Genomic DNA, 19,736 nt, shown 5'->3' on the forward strand with positions numbered 1-19,736 from the left:
TTAGCTTAAATTTCACGAGTAAGTATAAATTCATATGACTATGCTGTTTATATATTTTGTCTCTTTGTCAAGGTGTTCATGCCTGTATCTTTTAGATATTAATATTTTCACGTACTTCCTACTATATTTTGATTGTAAATCCTATGTTTACATTTACAATGAAGCGCATAATTATTTCATCCTGTGATTGAATACTTATGCCAGTAGAGGTGCTGAAGCGTTACTGGTGGTAAAATGGTCCAGATACAGTGTAACAAGTTAACATCCATTATAAATGTTGACATAGGATTGTATAATGCAAAATGAGAATAAGATGGAATGGGTAACTTCAAATTGGGTCTGAAATACACCTGAACATTGATTCCAAATATTCCCATCCATTAACTCCGGTTCAGCCAGACTGCTGTTGTTCCTGACTCCCTGTGGTGGACTGCCTCAAGACATCAACTAAATTATGGATATCATGCATAAATGTTGGTATCTTCATGGGGAAATATTTTTTTTGCTGTCTGTTTTGGGTTAATTTCAGTCTTAAGAGCAGAACAACTTGGAGCAGGAGTAGGCCGTCCGGCCCATCAAGCCTGCTGCACCATTTCATAAGGTCATGGCTGGTCTTTTTGTGAACTCATCTCCACTTCCCTGCCCTCTCACCATAACTCTTAATCCCTTTACTGTTCCAAAATCTGTCTAATCTTTGCCTTAAGAATTTCAACAAGGTCGCCTCAACTGCTTCAGTTGGCAGAAATTCCACAGAGTCACAACTCACTTTGGGTGAAGAAGTTTCTCCTCAATTCACTTTGAAATCTGCTCCCTCTTATTTTGAGGCTACACTCCCTCATTCTAGTTTCACTCACCAACCTCCCTTGGTTCAATGGAAACATTCTATCTTGCTTCTATCTTGGCTATTCCCTTCATAAGTTTTATATGTTTCTATGAGATCCCCCTTCATTTTTCTAACTCTTGATTTCTTGTTTTCCATTCTTTGCTCAGGGTGACAGAGGAGTACGAGGAAATGAAGGCGAATTGGGTGACCCTGGGGAACCGGTGAGTTTCACTACCTAGAATCCAAGGTGGATTCAGTTGCTTGGATTGTTAAATGTGATTCCAGATCAGAAAACTTCCTACGACAGACTGCCTTTCAAATATGCAAAGTGAAATACAAAGATTAGGTTGCATTTGGATCATCCATTGAAATAGTTATATTTGTAATTATTGTTCTGTTTAGGGAGCTCCTGGTCCAAAGGGTGAGAAAGGAGAAGAGGGAATCATGGGCCTTCCAGGATTAAGGGTATGTAATATCCTATTGGAAATACTTGCTTCAAAATTAGACCATTCCTGCTGCTTTTGGCTTTAAAATGAACTCCTTGTGGTTGTAGGGTGAGAGTGGCTTCAATGGACCCCCAGGTTCTGAAGGACGCAAAGTGAGTATATACAATCTACATAGATACTGGCAAATTCGCTATGACCTTCCTCTGCCTTCCTCAAAGTAATATCTACCTTTGTGTCTTATTACAGCTTAAGCTTTAACTTTATCAGAGTCTGGAACCTTTCTGGGATGGCAAGGATTACACACGAAGTAAAAAAAAAATTAATAGAAAATGATCTGGGAAAAAATGGTTTACAATGTGGATTGTATCTTAATTTTTTTGTTGAGGTATTGGTTAGTATGTGTTTTTCACCCTCTCATGGGTTGGGAACATTTGAACAATGTTTGACTGATAAAGATTCGGTGGTCCATTCAGCTTAATCTTACACAAATTTGATATCTAACAATATAAATATTTCTCACGTCACCCAAAACCAAGTGATTCCAAAGCAATGACAGATGCCAATCAAAAACCCAGGTCCAGTTGGAAGGAGGTTCCTGTCCAACTCATCTATGGAAACGAGACAGCCTGGGAATTCCTGCACAATTTGCCTTTTATTTAAAAAGGTGATCTCTGCCCCAGGCAGAACCAAGTCCAGCTCTCATTTGAAGGAATGCAATGAATCGGAAATTCCACAGATTCACTATTTAGCAGGAAAAGAATCACCTCCTGACATCTAACCTACATCAGGCTTTAATGTAACTTACAATCATGGCCACACCATTCTCCAAACCTCCTTCACCTGTAAAACTGAAACCAACTGATAAATGAAACACAATTTATTCCGTTAAACAACTCACAGTATGTAACAGGAAAATACAATATAGTAAACAACTCTCAGTATGTAACAGGAAAATGCAACACAGTATACAACTCACAGTATGTAACAGGAAAATACAATATAGTATACAACATACAGTATGTAACATGAGTTTTAAAACTTGAAACAACCCATTTCCCAGTCTCTTTGGTTTAGATCAGTATTTTCCTTTTTAGAACCAATCTCAAAATAAAGACAGTAAAAGATGCCTTCACCTTTAGAATGGATAAAATGCCATTTCAAAAATGTGTTTTGTCACAAAGTATCTGACCCACACAACAAAGATAAGACTTACACCCATTCATCCTTAATCTTCTCGTATACAATTTTTATAGAATTGTTGAACATCTCTTAAAACCCTAACTTATTTGATCAATTTATATGCAAAACATTGCATTTGCAATCAGTCTACCTTTACCAGCAATCATTACAGTGAATGGTTGAATCACTGGAATCCATCCAAACAGTTTTGCACTTCAAGTTTGAAGCTTCCACAAAAATTATTTCCCAAAAACAGGAAGTTCTGTTAGCTCTGTTCATGCAGTCTTACGCTCCAAATAAAAATTAATTTAAGGTAATAATGCTCAATATTTATATTCAAGACTTCACTTGAAACAGAAGAAAAAAAATCGACTTCATTTCGTTTCACAGTGAATTCCTCTGTGTCAGTGACTAAAATTATATTGAGTTATCCTGACTCTATGGTCAATACTTATGGATCAATCATTGGATTCTTCCCGAGATTCTAGTTCAAGTAAATACTCAAGCATTCTGCTTCTATAAAGTCATCATCAAGGCATGAAGGAAAATCATAGTCCCACAATCGGTCTTCAGGTCTGCTTCCCCACTTCCATTTGCAGTTCCTAGTTTTATTACAGGTGCTTCACTGATATCCATTTCCTTAGATTGGAACAGAAACTGATTGCTTCCAGTAGCTGATCAGTATTTGTATTAAACAACAATACTTCACTGGATTGTCGATTAATTTGCACCATTACATCAGAGGAAAAATCTATTTTCAGAGGCCCATTAGCTAACTGTTATTCTAAGCTTTGTATGTCTATTGTGTCTGAAGCAGCAACATTTCAACTCCCTGACCATTTTATTTCATCCAAATCTATCAAATCTGTTGGTTCATCGAACTGAATATAAGTGCAGCAAGAAGTGTGGCATATTAAATCTGAATTGCTTCATGTTCTCGTCCAAAAGATTGATGGTTCTTCATGAACATTAATTTCCCGAACCTCAAATTCAATGCATTTCTTACTTTCCCTTCTTCACTAGGGACACTAGGGAATTTCCCAACTTCAAAGTCGATAGCAAACACTCTGGGAAACGTTTATACTTCCTGACTATCATTTGACAAATCTTCACTGGATTCAAAAGAAATATTTATAAGAGCACATTCAAGAACCATTTTGTCATCTTCTCATTGTGTAAGGGCTACATCCATATCCTTACCCTTCCCTTCACTGGGCAATGTTATCGTTTCCAAAACATAGTATGGAAGATCTGGGCATGATGTTATCAAACAAATTGCTAAATGATGTTCAGTGATCTATGTTCACTGTACTTCCTTGTTCTCCTGCACATTGGCTAAAATTACTATTTCCTGAGTACCTCAATCCAAATTCAAACCTGATGAAGTAGATAAATCTACTACAAGACACCAACTATGTTTTTGTAACTGTACAGACTGTTTTTATGACAGCAGGGTTACGCATTCCACATTGAGTCAGGCTTCAGATTCAATACTTTTGCCCCTCACTTCAACCAAAGCAGTGATTTCTTTATCATGGTTAGAGTTTCCCTCTGAATTGACCAGTAATCTATTAAACCGAGCTTCAAAAACTGGGAATGGAAGTTACCGGTTTGATTATATGTTGAGCTTTCCCTACCACTTGACAGGCATGGCATGTTATACCGAATTGCACTACACCCTCATGAAGTCTTAGCCAGGTAAAATTCCAGCTTCTTGATGCTAGTGTTTTCTGTATTCTTATGTGTGCTGCCATAGAAATTTCATGTGCTACTCATAATGTCTTCTTTTGACGTCTGGAAATCACTATCTCATGAACAACTGCTCATTCCTCCTCCGCAGATCTGTGATTATGTCTCCCCTTTGTTTTCAAAGCTCTCTTTTTAATGTGATAGTATTCTGGAACTCTTTCAGCCCCGGTTTTAGTGTGAGTTGCCTGCTCAACTCCAGATGTGATTCGAGACCTCCAATTATTGAAGACATGCCACATATTTTATTTGAATTATCCTTGCCTTGAAGAAAAGTTTCAGCTACACAATCATTTTGTCCATCGTATTACAATGACCTCTGGTGATTCACTTTGTTTAGACATTGTTCTGGTCACCCCAAAAGGTGGAAAAATACCCAGAACTTGTTCTCATTCCATATCCTTAATTACCCCCAGGTTTTATGTCGTTATGGTGAAGATAGAACCTTCTTTCTGGCCAAGTCATTAGCCAAGAATAGGTCTACTCCATTAGCAAGTAATCTCTTAACTACTCCTACTACCACTAATCCAGACAACAAGTTACACTCCGTCTGCAATTTGTACAATGGAACTGGGATGTGCTGCATCTGTAGCACATTTACTAACACTCACCTTTCATTGAACTCCGGAGGCAAATACTTCTCCAGTTAAAGAGTTTGACTAGTTTCTGTCACTAAATGGTTTAGCTAATAAAATGTTATCTTCCCTTCGACAAAAGCCCATTGTCCCATGGGCATCCCTTTCAAGTTGTAGCATTCTGAACAAAAATGGCTGTCTTCATTACATGGAAACACTTCATAGAATCAGAGAATCCTTACAGTGCAGAAGCAGGCTATTTCGCCCATTGAGTCTGCAACAACCCACCAAAAAGCAATCAACAATAGAAATTGCTGGAAAAGCTCATCAGGTCTGGTAGCATCTGTGGAGCGAAACCAGAGTTAATGTTCTGGGTCGAGTAACCCTCAGGACCTACCTCTGAAGAGCATCCCACCCAGACCCAACCCCCCCTACCTCTGTAACTCTGCATTTCCCATAGCTAATCCACCTAGCCTACATATCCCCAGACACTCCATTGAATTGAATGTACTCCTGGTGTCTTCAGACTGTTTTTTTTGTCATTTTCAGGGTCTCCCAGGTACCCCAGGTCTTCCCGGGTTTAATGGTCAACCAGGATTGAAGGTAATTTGCATTAGTTTCCAATTCTGATCATTAGATTGAATTGACAGTTGTCTCCTTGTTATCATTTATCATAGAATCCTTACAGGGTGGAAGTGGGCCATTTGGCCCATCGAGTCTACACCAAAGAGCGTCCCATCCAGAGCCAGTGCGCTAACCTATCTTGCACATTTCCCATGACACTCTGGGCAATTTAGCATGGCCAATCCACCTAACCTGCACATCTTTGGATTGTGGGAGGAAACCGGAGCACCTAGAGGAAACCCACACAGACACAGGGAGAATGGGCAAACTCCACACGGATAGTCACACAGGATGTGGGCATATTAATTCAGAAAGTCAAGGACAATGCAAATGGTTTATCCCATCCTGCCTTTGTCTTTGCCCCATCCCAATTCCTTTGTTTTATGATTTTCTCACATTTGGGACAGTTTAGCAGTGAAACCCCAGGGATGTGCACATTGTGCCAATTGCATGTCCCAAAGCATGACACCACAACATCTGCAGGAAGTTGAAGTTATCATCAGTCAACCACTTGTTGGTTACTTTCTCAGCTGAATAACTGAATTGAATCAGTGTTTTGTACTTTTATTTCTGAAATATCCTTTTTCTCAGCAAAAATTCCACTCTTACCCATGTCCTTCAGGCCAACTCAGCCGTAATGTTGAGACTCAAGACCATTTATATCTCATTACTATTAGCTCAGAGCTCTGGAAATGTACAACCCAACCCCACCCCGAATGGTCTTCAAAATCCTATCGAGAAATTATGCAATCTTGAACAGTATATGAAGGAGACTGAGTTAACCCTCACTCTCTCTCCTTACTCACCAAGAATTAATCCTCACTCTCTCTCCCTCCTCACTGACTTAACCTCACTCTCTCCGTCCTCACGCAGAGTTAACCCTGACTCTCTCCCCCCCTCACAGAGAGTTTATCCTCACTCTTTCTCCCTTCTCACTGAGTTAATCCTCGCTATCTCCCTCCTCACCGACTTAACCCTCACTCTGTCTCTCCTCACATGGAGTTAATCCTCATTCTCTCCATCCTCACACAGAGTTAACCCTCAACCTCTCCCTCCTCACTGAGTTAATTCTCACTCTCTCCCTCCTCACTGACTTAGTCCTTACTCTCACTCCCTCCTCACACAGAGTTAACCATCAGTCTGTCCCTCCTCACAACATTAACCCTCACTCTGTCCCTCCTCACAGAGAATTAACCTGTGCCGTCTCCCTCCTCTACACTCAAATCACAGCTCAACATGATTTGGAAGTTGTTCAGTTGGAGATATCGGAGCACAGAGGAGACCATTCACTTTCTCAGCCTTGCTGTTAATCTGATGCCGTCAACCTTGACCCCATTACCCAACCATTTTGTGAACAGAGGGTTTGATCGATTTAGCTGAGAGCAGTGCTGTGTCGTGGGTGATGGCTTAGTGTAAATATCTGTGTTCACCACCTGGGAGAAGATCCGTCAGAGTAGATTAACTGAGTCGCACATTTCTCATTCCACTGGTTTGATTAGAGTGAAGCCAGATATATGTTGCAATGAGTGAGCGATACACTCGAATAGTCACCTTCCCACAAGGAGTGAAGAGGAATGTTGAATGTGTTCACATCATGCTGCCATGTCTTGTTTATAGCAGAGCTGAACAAATGGAATGAAATGTTTTCCCTGATGTCTTGTCCTCCTTTTACAGGGTGACCGAGGTGACCCAGGCCGACCTGGCCAGTCCATCACATTTACTGGATTAATTCCCAAAGGTGAAAGAACTTTCCTCAGATACAGAAAGGAAATTAAATGTATGAGGCGTGAAATTTGTTCTCCAGAGGCAGCAGGAACTGAGTAACAGTAAATCCACTGACTGATTTATCGAGTCAGGGTAGAGTAGAGGTACTGTCAGTGGGGCTAATGCTTTAGCGAACCATACCATGGGGTCAAGTGTTCAAATCACTGCAGAGCATATGGTGAAAATCTGGAATTAAAACAAAAACTGGTGTAAAGGCTACCCTCGTTCTGAAAACCCATGTGGTCCATTAATGATATCAAAGAAAGCAATCTGCCATCCTTACCTGGTCTGGCCTACATGCTGAATAATAAAATGGTTCAGGAAGGGGGCCATTCAGCTTCTTGATACTGTTCCTCTGTTTTGGTACATGGCTGATCTTCATTTCTGTCCCTTTTACACACGTTTGTTCCATATTGATTTTCTTATGTATTAAAAATTTAATTACATATCTCAGCCATGATCCTGATCGCCTCCAGTATCCACAACCTTCGTGTGGAAGAAAGCTACAAATATCCATCACCATTTTGTATTGAAAAAAGTCATTTCTTGATCTCACTTGCAAATGTGCCCATTTCAAAAAGCTGTTTGTTCATTCAGAGAGGAAAATTTGCTTCCAATTAAGTGAAATTTCTATCTTCTGGGCATAGTATCTGGGGTGAACTCTGAGCTTTGAACCTGCCTTTTTGTAGTCGGATAAGAAGATACATTTAATATGAGATGTGGTTTGTGATCCCAGTCTTCCCAGTCAAAAGACACATTCTACTGAAAGCACATATCTCAGCCAAAACCTGCCAACCAGGTTTATTAAAGAAATAATCTCAACTGGAGCAATAATTCACTAGGTTGCAATATTTCATATAACCACTCAAAACGATCAAAATAATAATGTTCGCAGTTCTCTGCAATCCTTTAACAAAATGTTTATGAGGAAGGTAGTCCTCTCTATCCAGTGATCATATATACAAACAGAGAACAAACTGCAAGATGTCAATCAAAAGCAGCCTTCTTAAAAGCCAATAGGACAATGTGGCTGAGGTCATTTTCTAGGCCTGGGTTCCTAGAACGATTGACAATGAGGTTCTTACATGTTACTGGCACATAGACTCCTTGAGATGTACAGCATGGAAACAGACCCTTTGGTCCAAATCGTCCATGCTGACCAGATATCCCAACCCAATCTAGTCCCACCTGCCTGTTCCTGGCCCATATCCCTCCAAACAATTCCTATTCATAAACCCATCCAGATGCCTTTTAAATGTTGCAATTGTACCAGCCTCCACCACTTCCTCTGGCAGCATCTGGGGGTTCATGAGAAGTAAGATGATATAAATATTGGAAATTCTGTCAAAGAGGGAAATCAATCTGTTGATCCAATGGAGTTACAGTGACCTACATGGAAGCAGCATCGATGAGACAGTTTGCCTAATTTCCAATGTCAAGACAGTGAGATTTGAGTTGGGGGGAGGGAGGTATCAAGTCAAAAGTTTTGCCTCACGTCAGTCCCTGCCTGTGGGCTGAAGAGGAGATTCTTTTCCATTTGCCTTCTTTATAACCTGCATCTTTTCTCCCTTGTCTCAAGGTCCAAAAGGTTGGCTAGGTCTAGAAGGAGAGCGTGGCCCCAAAGGGGAGGAAGGCTTCTATGGCCGTGAGGGGCCCCCCGGTCTCCCTGGTGAAACAGCACCATTCCCAGGTACATTCACAGATGGTTGTTAACGTTCCCAAATGTGCGTCCATCAGAAAGAAAGGTGTCCATTAATTGGGTCAACGTTTCCAGTCAAATATGATTCCTTCTCAGAACTGAAGGGATGTGGAAATATGATGGGATGTATACCATCAAAAGCTGGGAGAGGGAGAAAGAATGCAAGAGATAGGTTAAAGGACAGGAGAGGTTTAGTGAGGAAAACATCATGGAGCAAGAGGTAAGGGAGATGGGAACGGCTATACTAAAGAAACAAAACATTGTTCAAGAGTGGGTGTGAATTGCAGAATAATCATCAACTCTGTCCAAAAACAAATGTCTGAAAAACACCACTCAGGTATTTTTAAAAATCTAAATCTAAATGGGGCCGGAGTGCATGGTGTGAAGTGGTTGAACTTAATGCTGAGTCCAGAAAGCTGTTAAATGTCTGGCTGCAAGATGGAATTCTATTCCTCAAGCTTACATTGAGCTTCACTCTGACTGCATTTCCCTCCATTTCTCACTGACAAAGGTGGGATGTACACTGTTCTTCCAATGTGTGACCCAAGAGTTTTCATGTTGATTCAAAAATAAATATTTGATTAAGTATATTAAAAATAGAGTGAAAAATCCTAACATGATTTTTGAAGTTTAGAGAAGGCATGATTTTAGGGTAACAATTTATGAATAGTCACTTTTTGCACACTCTGATCCATGCACACTCACACCATCACAAGCACTCAGATATAGACAGGGGTCAGTGTGGTTGGGAGGAGGTTAACATCATTCACTAGGTAAGGTCAGAATGAGGGGTAAACCGAAATCAAGAACGAGAAACAAATGGGCAAAAAGGAGCGAAATATTAATGTTCTCCTGTTGGTCATTCTCAGGTAACCGAGGACCACCAGGTTTACCAGGTCTCTCAGGAGCCAAAGGAGAGAAAGGTGATCAGGGTTTGCCAGCTCTCCAGCCTGGATTCCCAGGATTTCCAGGGAAATCAGGCCCACCTGGTCCACCTGGACCTCCTGGACCGATAGGTTCCACAGGTCAGTTCCTATTCCCCACTACCACAAAGGTGAGTGTTTCAAAATAGGAATTAAAGCCTTCACATTATCAATGACATACTGCTGTCTGGTTTCACTCAAATAGAGTTCATTGGAGATCCAGGAGAGAAAGGTCAGAGAGGGTACCCTGGTCCAAGAGGAAGACCAGGAGACAAAGGTAAGGAACCCCATGTTAAATATAGTGGGACCATGTGAAACACGGAGACAACAGAATCACAGGGTCAGGAGGAACATGGGAGGAGAGGGGGAATGGGGGGAGGGGGATCATGGAAGAAGGGGAAACAAGGGGAGGGGGGAACACGGGGAGAGGGGGAACTCAGAGGGAACATGGGGAGAGGGGAACACGGAGAGAGAAGGAACATGGAGGAGGGAAGAGGCGGAACATGGAGAAAACATGAGGTCAGGTGAATTAAATTAGCTTTATTGTCATCAGAGGAGGTTATTCAGCTATTTGTGCCTGTGATCATTCTTTTGAAGAGGCGAACAATTTGTCTCACTTTCTCTGTAGTCCTGTATATAGTCTCTATTCCATTTCACATCCAACTCCAGTTGAAAATTACTATTGAAACTATTTCCATCATCCTATCAGACCGTGCATTCCAGACCATAATGACTCACTATGGAAAGGAGCCACTCCTGTGTCTCCCCTTCTGATTGTTTCACTAATTATCTCACCGTTCCCCCTTAATTTTCAACATTTCTACTGTCTGAACCCTCTCCAGGTCCAAAAGTGAGGTGTCCAGAATTCTGCCAAGTTCCCCAGCTGATTTCATGGACAATGTTTGTTCTAACTTTGAAGAGTCTTCTGTTCCTTCTTAATAAAGATATGATCCCTTTAATATTAAATTTCATGAAAATTATCTCCCATAACTCGCTGATTACTGTATTATAATATGACTGATCAGATTCTTACCTCTAGATGTCTATTGAAAAGGTTTTTGTGCAGAAAATATTTATATTCATATTCCCGTTGTAGATGGCCTCTTGATTGCTTATGCCCCTGAGGGCTGTGAAGACTATGTCTTTTTATTTTTCTTTATTTTTGATTTTTAACTGAATTGGGAAAAGAGCTATTCGACAAACCAAAGGTTCCTGAAGAATTACTGTAGTTTTTGAAAGCAAGTAAAACCTGACCCTCTTTGTAAGTATTGTTTACAGAGCTGCCAGTTCAGGCAGCAGTAAATGGTTTGCGTATGAGCTGGAGCCGAGGGCTGTGTACAATAGACATTCAGCCAGCAACGTGTAGGTGATTGGTTTGTGGACTACCAACTAGGCGTTGATGGCCACGGCCTTCTGCCAAACACAGCCTTCTGCCTACCACAACTACGTGATTGGTTCCCGAAAGCTGAACAGTCTGGGCTGTGGATGAGGGATGAGCCATCAGGTCTTCACAAGCTCAGAAGCTGATTTACAGCATGTAATCCTAATGAGGCATAACAGGACAGGAATTGTGAGGATCAGATACTGCGTCAGGACCACCCTAAACACCAAGTTTAGGTCTATAGATCAGCCTGAATATTGTGTCCAACTTATGCCCAAATCTCACCGTCATTAGACCATTGGCAGCAGAGACTAAGACATGAGGGAATAGCTTTAAAGTAAAGGGAAGACCTTTTAGAACGGAGATAAGGAGAAACTTCTTCAGCCAGAGAGTGGGGAATCTATGGAATTCATTGCTACAGAAGGCTGTGGTGGTCAGGTCATTGAGTATATTTAAGACTGAGATAGCTCGGTTTTTGATTGTCCAGTGGATCAAGAGAGAAAGCGGGAGAATGGGGTTAAGATACTTATCATAGTCTAGATAAGAGTGGTGCTGGAAAAGCACAGCAGGTCAGGCACCATCCGAGGAGCAGGCAAATCGATGTTTCAGACAAAAACCCTTCATCAGGAAAGGCTTTTGCCCGAAACATCGATTTTCCTGCTCCTCAGATACTGCCTGACCTGCTGTGCTTTTCCAGCACCACTCTAATCTAGACTCTAATCTCCGGCATGTGCAGTCCTCACTTTCGCCTTGAGACACTAATCAGCCATGTTGAATGGTGGAGCAAACTCGATGGGCCAAATGGCCTAATTTCTGCTCCTATGTCTTATGGTCTTATGGTCTAATAAATATCAGGCTGGTAGGAGGTCAAATCTGAAAGACCCTAGGAGACACATGCAATCATTTAAGAATTTTTAAAAATTCTCTTCACATTTCTTTAGTAGCCTGCAATAGCCCTTTAGCTATGACAGTTCACAATGAAACAATGTGAGCTAAGCTTGTGACAAACACACAATTCCCTGACACTTCCCAATTTGCATTGACAGATATCAAGATTGACAGATTCACACGAGCGAATGTTGCTCATTTTCAACTTGTATTTATATTGTAGCTTTATCCACAAGGACATTTCCAAAGGTGGTTTCAGTCATTGTAATCAACGTTTTAACACCAAACTACCCACAGAGATATCAGGTCAGGTGACCAAACCTTTTCAAGAAATAGGTTTTGAGGACAGATTGAGAGCTGGAGATTTTGCGGGAGGCAATTCCCCGAGGGTAGGGCCCAGGCAGCAGATGGCATAGCCAGAAGGCTCGAGAAATTCATGAAAGGATGCTCAATTTACCAGGATTAGTGAACTTTTCTGAGGACTGTGAGAACGAAGGAGTTTACAGATGTTAGTAGTGTAAGATAACGGAGGAACATCTAAACAAACAGCCGATAGGGACCGCACTACTCTTGAAGGGGACATTGCTGGTGAGGTCCCTGTGTAGCTCAGAAAGATTGCATTCTAGTGAGGACTGTATTGCTGGTGCGGACTGTGTTGTGGGTGAGGACTGTATTGTTGGTGAGGACTGTGTTGTGGGTGCGGACTGTGTTGTGGGTGAGGACTGTGTTGTGGGTGAAGACTGTGCTGCGGGTGAAGACTGTGTTGTTGGTGAGGACTATGTTGTTGGAGAGGAATGTGTTGTTGGAGAGGGCTGTGTGGTTGGAGAGGGCTGTGTTATTGGTGAGGACTGTGTTGCTGGTGAGGACTGTGTTGCAGATGAGGACTGTGTTACGGGTGAGGACTGTGGTGTGTGGGAGGATTGTGTTGCTGGTGAGGACTGTGTTGTTGGTGAGGACAGTGTTGTGGGTGAGGACTGTGTTGTTGGTGAGGACTGTGTTGTTGGTGAGGACAGTTTTGTGTGTGAGGACTGTGTTGCTGGTGAGGACTGTGTTCTTGGTGAGGGCTGTGTTGCTGGTGAGGACTGTGTTGCTGGTGAAGACTGTGTTGTTGGTGAGGACTATGTTGTTGGAGAGGACTGTGTTGTTGGAGAGGGCTGTGTTGCTGGTGAGGACTGTGTTGCGGTGAGGATTGTGTTGCAGGTGAGGACTGCGTTGCTGGTGAGGACTGTGTTGCAGGTGAGAACTGTGTTACGGGTGAGGACTGTGGTGTGTGTGAGGACTGTGTTGCTGGTGAGGGCTGTGTTGCTGGTGAGGACAGTTTTGTGTGTGAGGACTGTGTTGCTGGTGAGGGCTGTGTTGTTGGTGAGGGCTGTGTTGCTGGTGAGGACAGTTTTGTGTGTGAGGACTGTGTTGCTGGTGAGGGCTGTGTTGTTGGTGAGGACTGTGTTGCTGGTGAGGGCTGTGTTGCGGGTGAGGACAGTTTCGTGTGTGAGGACTGTGTTGCTGGTGAGGGCTGTTGTTGGTGAGGATTGTTGGTGAGGACTGTGTTGTTGGTGAGGACTGTGTTGTTGGTGAGGACTGTGTTGCTGGTGAGGGCTGTGTTGCAGGTGGGGACTGTGTTGCAGGTGGGGATGTGTTGCTGGTGAGGACTTTGTTGCGGGTGAGGACTGTGTTGTGGGTGAAGCCTGTGTTGTGTGTGAGGACTGTGGTGTGTGTGAGGACTGTGGTGTGTGTGAGGACTGTGTTGCGGGTGAGGGCTGTGTTGCAGGTGAGGACTGTGTTGGTGGTGAAGCCTGTGTTGTGGGTGAGGACTGTGTTGTGGTTGAGGACTGTGTTGTGGGTGAAGCCTGTGTTTTGGGTGAGGACTGTGGTGTGTGTGAGGACTGTGGTGTGTGTGAGGAATGTGTCGCGGGTGAGGACTGTGTTGCTGGTGAGGACTGTGCTGCTGGTGAGCACTGTGCTGCTGGTGAGCACTGTGTTATGGTGAGAACTGTGGTGTGTGTGAGGACTGTGCTTCGTGTGAGGATTGTGTTGCAAGTATGGGCTGTGTTGCGGGTGAGGACTGCGGTCTGGGTGAGGACTGTGTCACGGGTGAGGACTGTGTCACGGGTGAGGACTGTGTCACGGATGAGGACTGTGTTGTTGATGAGGACTGTGTTGCTGGTGAGGACTGTATTGCGGGTGAGGACTGTGTTGCAGGTGAGGACTGTGTTGCGGGTGAGGACTGTGTTGCGGGTGAGGACTGTGTTGCGGGTGAGGACTGTGTTGCGGGTGAGGACTGTGTTGCAGATGAGGACTGTTTTGCGGCTGTGGACTGTGTCGCAGGTGAGGACTGTGTTGCTGGAGAGGACTGTTGTTGGCGAGGACTGTGTTGTGGGTGAGGACTGTGTTGCTGGTGAGGAATGTGTCGCGGGTGAGGACTGTGTTTTGGGTGATGGCTGAGTTGCGGGTGATGGCTGTGTTGTGGCTGAGGGCTGTGTTGCTGGTGATGGCTATTTTGCTGGTGAGTGCTGTGTTGAGGATAAGGACTGTGTTGCGGGTGGGGACTGTGTTATTGGTGGGGTCAGTGTTGTCGGTGAGGACTGTGTTGTGGGTGAGGACCGTGTTGTGGTTGAGGACTGTGTTGTGGGTGAGGACTGTGTTTTGGGTGAGGACAGTGTTGTTGGTGAGGACTGTGGTGTGTGTGAGGACTGTGTCACGGGTGAGGAATGTGTCGCGGGTGAGGACTGTGTCACGGGTGAGGAATGTGTCGCGGGTGAGGACTGTGTTGCTGGTGAGCACTGTGTTACGGGTGAGGACTTTGGTGTGTGTGAGGACTGTGCTTCGGGTGAGGATTGTGTTGTGAGTATGGGCTGTGTTGCAGGTGAGGGCTGCGTCTGGGTGAGGACTGTGTCGCGGGTGAGGACTGTGTCACGGGTGAAGACTGTGTCACGGATGAGGGCTGTTGCAAGTGAGGGTGGTGTTGCGGGTGAGGGCTGTGTTGCTCGTGAGAACTGTGTTGCGGGTGAGGACTGCGTTGAGGGTGAGGGCTGTGTTGCTGGTGAGGACTGTGTTGCTGGTGAGGACTGTGTTGCTGGTGAGGACTGTGTTGTGGGTGAGGACTGTGTTACAGGTGAGGACTGTGGTGTGTATGAGGACTGTGTTGCTGGTGAGGACTGTGTTGGTGAGGACTGTGTTGCTGGTGAGGACTGTTGGTGAGGACTGTGTTGCGGGTGAGGGCTGTGTTGCGGGTGAGGGCTGTGTTGCGGGTGAGGACTGTGTTGCGGGTGAGGGCTGTGTTGCGGGTGAGGGCTGTGTTGCGGGTGAGGACTGTGTTGCGGGTGAGGGCTGTGTTGTGGGTGAGGGCTGTGTTGCGGGTGAGGGCTGTTTTGCTGGGTGGGCTGTGTTGTGGATGAGGACTGTGCTGCAGGTGAGGACTGTGTTGTTGGTGAGCGCTGTGTTGTGGGAGACGGCTATATTGTGTGTGAGGACTATGTTGTTGCTGTGAAGGAGAACAAAGATTCTGCCCTTTTATCTGAGCAATAATCATACAGTCACACAACCTTTCACCCTATCTGCATGTTAAGGCGTCTTACTCTGCTGGTACAATGCGTCACTTTCCATTTTGCAATTTTCTTGACAATCGTTTGACGCTATTTCCTTCCATTAATGTCTCACCCAGACACATCTCAAACAAATGTTTGACACAGCTCAATTATTACTTGACCTGAGTTTCCTTGCCTCATGGCATCACCAGCCTTGTAGGGTCAGCTTCCTATCTTACACATCCACAACCTTTTGCTTTTGTATCTTTCTCCTCAATAACATCTTAATTGCCGGGGCTTTCCACTTGACCCAACTGCATGGACACAGTTCCCATGGTCACCTTGCTTTTAAAGACCTCTTTGTCTCTGAGTGATACTGTGTTTGCCTCCTCTCTCTCTCTCCCTCCCTCTGGAGGTTAGAAACCCTTCAAGTCAGCAAGCAATGTGACAACTATTCTCCATGTGACTTGCTAGATATTTAGCTGAAATCACACGGCTCTTTGTAATGTTGTGGTTAGATTCAACATTCTGAATTCTGACCTTTAAAAAAAACACAGGCCTGATTTCAATCAAATCAATTTTTCCTCCACCTTAGAAATAATAATAAAATGTTGTGAACCCTCAAAATACCACGCAAGCCAATGCAAAATCATCAGATTGGGTGGAACTTAAGCCTTTCAGAACTATTACCAGGACAACAGTATGGAGTGTACTGCTGCTTTGTCTGCTCATCATAGAATCCCTACAGTGTGGAAACAGACCCTTCAGATCCAACAAGTCCATACTGACCCTCCCAACAGCATCCCACTCAGATGGATTCCCCCACCCTATATTTACCCCTGACTTACCCATCCCTGAACACTATGGGCAATTTAGCATGGCAAATTCACCTAACCTGTACATCTTTGGATTGTGGGAAGAAACCAGAGCACCTGGGGGAAACCCACACGGATGTGAGAATGTGCAAACTCCACACATAGAGTCGCTCGAGGCTGGAATTGAACCTGGGTCCCTGGCGCTGTGAGGCAGCAGTGCTAACCACTGAGCCACCATGCCACCCAGTGCTCGGACTGCACTGATGATTTTAATGCCTCATTCCTGCTAACAGAGATTAAAGATTGATTGCAATGTGTTTGTGTTAAAGGTTATGGTTTGTGATCTTGTTATTGTGCTCCAGATTTCGGGAGTCAGACGTGACTGTACCCGATCCCCATTCTGCAAGATTCTTCCAACTTTGAGCATCTATTATCAGGAGATCGTGAGATTCACATTTCAAGCCAACTAACCGTGCCCCTCAGTTTCCAACACCAAGCACTGCACTTTTATTCATTTCAGTGGGAGCCTGTTGGACTGAGCGTACACTGTAGCTATTCTGGACTTCAGTACCTTCGAGAGCACAATATTCTGTTAGCTCTCAGCGTATCTTCCCTTTATCTCTCCTGTAGGTGACCAAGGGCATTGTGCCTGCGATGTGGAGGGAGCTTCTCATGTTGGTCCCCGGGGTCCTGCTGGAGTCCCGGGCTATCCAGGCATACATGGGGTGGCTGGGCAGCTGGGAGATGAAGGATCACCAGGTCCTTTTGGAGCACCAGGGATTCAAGTAAGTATTCTGACTTTAATCTTATCCCAGGTTGGGACACCTGTATATGAATCAGTTGTTCAAATGAGGTTCTCTGAATCTCAATCGACTACTTTGTGAATTACCTAATGGAACTTTCACTGCTATTCATAATATTCATCACAAACAGGATAAGTGACTTGGAAAAAGCAACAAAATTTATTCTTTTATTTTCCTTCAGTGCACTTTGAACATAGAGCACGCCTGGCATTTTGGAATAGGGCAGATGGTATGTGCCCAGCAGGTTGCCACAGAGACAGTATTTCTGTGCTGCATTGAGCAGGACATCAAGCAGAACATCCCTACTTTTCTTGAAAAATAGTATCAAGGGGATTTTTTATATTGACTTGAGAAGACAAACGGGATATTTGCTTAATATCTAATCTAAAAAACATAATCTCTTTCAGTCCTGACCCTCTGACAGTGCAGCACTCTCTCAGTACTGACCCTCTGACAGTGCAGCACTCCCTCAGTACTGAGCCTCTGACAGTGCAGCACTCCCTCAGCACTGACCCTCTGACAGTGCAGCACTCCCTCAGTACTGACTCTCTGACAGTGCAGCACTCCTTCAGTACTGACCCTCCGACAGTGCAGCGCTCCCTCAGAACTGACCCTCCAACAGTGCAACACTCCCTCAGTACTGACCCTCTGACAGTGCAACACTCCCTCAGTACTGAGCCTCCGACAGTGCAGCATTCCCTCAGGACTGATCCTCTGACAGTGCAGCACTCCCTCAGTACTGACCCTCTGACGGTGCAGCATTCCCTCAGTACTGACTCTCTGACAGTGCAGCACTCCTTCAGTACTGACCCTCTGACAGTGCAACACTCCCTCAGTACTGACCCTCTGACAGTGCAGCACTCCCTCAGCACTGACTCTCTGACAGTGCAGTGCTCCCTCAGAACTGACCGTCCGACAGTGCAGCGGTCCCTCAGTACTGACCCTCCAACAGTGCAACGCTCCCTCAGTACTGACCCTCTGACAGTGCAACACTCCCTCAGTACTGAGCCTCTGACAGTGCAGCACTCCCTCAGCACTGACCCTCTGACAGTGCAGCACTCCCTCAGTACTGAGCCTCTGACAGTGCAGCACTCCCTCAGTACTGACTCTCTGACAGTGCAGCACTCCTTCAGTACTGACCCTCTGACAGTGCAACACTCCCTCAGTACTGACCCTCTGACAGTGCAGCGCTCCCTCAGCACTGACCCTCTGACAGTGCAACACTCCCTCAGTACTGACCCTCTGACAGTGCAACACTCCCTCAGTACTGACCCTCTGACAGTGCAGCGCTCCCTCAGCACTGACCCTCTGACAGTGCAACACTCCCTCAGTACTGACCCTCTGACAGTGCAGCGCTCCCTCAGTACTGACTCTCTGACTGTGCAGCGCTCCCTCAGTACTGACCCATCGACAGTGCAGCGCTCCTTCAGTACTGACCCTCCAACAGTGCAACACTCCCTCAGTACTGACCCTCTGACAGTGCAACACTCCCTCAGTACTGAGCCTCTGACAGTGCAACACTCCCTCAGTACTGACCCTCTGACAGTGTAGCACTCCCTCAGCCCTGACCCTCTGACAGTGCAGCACTCCCTCAGCACTGACCCTTTGACGGTGCAGTGCTCCCCCAGCACTGACCCTCTGACAGTGCAGCACTCCCTCAGCACTGACCCTCTGACAGTGCAACACTCCCTCAGCACTGACCCTCTGACAGTGCAGCACTCCCTCAGCACTGACCCTCTGACAGTGCAGCACTCCCTCAGTACTGACCCTCTGACAGTGCAGCACTCCCACAGTACTGACCCTCTGACAGTGCAGCACTCCCTCAGCACTGACCCTTTGACGGTGCAGTGCTCCCCCAGCACTGACCCTCTGACAGTGCAGCACTCCCTCAGCACTGACCCTCTGACAGTGCAGCACTCCCTCAGCACTGACCCTCTGACAGTGCAGCACTCCCTCAGCACTGACCCTCTGACAGTGCAGCACTCCCTCAGCACTGACCCTCTGACAGTGCAGCACTCCCTCAGTACTGACCCTCTGACAGTGCAGCACTCCCCCAGCACTGCTCTGGAATGTTTGCCTGATTTTGCTGAAGTTTCTGGAGAGATACTTGAAATAACAACCTTAAAGCTCTGAGACAACAGTGCTGCTCACTAAGCCACTTCATCATGGTGGCTAATACAATGCAATTTCTTCGTGATCTGAGGTGCACCTTAAAGCATTACCTGCATTACGTTTTAACCTGACATCTGGGTTTGTCAGTGTTTAACATCGAGCAGACTGAGTGATTGATTTGTTGTTCACATTGTTCCTCACAGGGAGTGACTGGTGAGGCTGGAGCCCATGGCCCTAAAGGACAGAAAGGAGATTCCGTTTTCATCTCCACCATAACCACAAAAGGTAACAGATCGAGGGCAGCCGCACAGGGCAGAATGTTTCTCAATTGGCAGCTCAACAAACATCACCTCATGATGCTGCCAAAACAACCAGTCATGTGGTGGATCAAGAGTACATGGTGTGAAAGGTTTGGGAGGTGGGAGGGGTAGAAT

The 19,736-nt window shown here is 45.1% G+C and overlaps 1 protein-coding gene across 1 annotated transcript in view; it reads left to right on the top strand.

Annotated features, from left to right (window-relative positions):
* LOC140481614 (uncharacterized) overlaps nt 1-19,736 on the top strand; it is a 220,152-nt gene that overhangs the window by 133,597 nt on the left and 66,819 nt on the right. Inside the window, exons 14-23 of the mRNA XM_072578091.1 lie at nt 991-1,044; nt 1,226-1,288; nt 1,377-1,421; nt 5,319-5,372; nt 7,068-7,131; nt 8,737-8,847; nt 9,726-9,881; nt 9,985-10,056; nt 17,018-17,172; nt 19,506-19,587. Of these exons, the coding sequence (XP_072434192.1) occupies nt 991-1,044; nt 1,226-1,288; nt 1,377-1,421; nt 5,319-5,372; nt 7,068-7,131; nt 8,737-8,847; nt 9,726-9,881; nt 9,985-10,056; nt 17,018-17,172; nt 19,506-19,587 (856 nt within the window). The remainder of the gene's footprint in view (nt 1-990; nt 1,045-1,225; nt 1,289-1,376; nt 1,422-5,318; nt 5,373-7,067; nt 7,132-8,736; nt 8,848-9,725; nt 9,882-9,984; nt 10,057-17,017; nt 17,173-19,505; nt 19,588-19,736) is intronic.

The sequence above is a fragment of the Chiloscyllium punctatum genome, chromosome 9 (genome assembly GCF_047496795.1).
Source record: "Chiloscyllium punctatum isolate Juve2018m chromosome 9, sChiPun1.3, whole genome shotgun sequence".
NCBI lineage: Eukaryota > Metazoa > Chordata > Chondrichthyes > Orectolobiformes > Hemiscylliidae > Chiloscyllium > Chiloscyllium punctatum.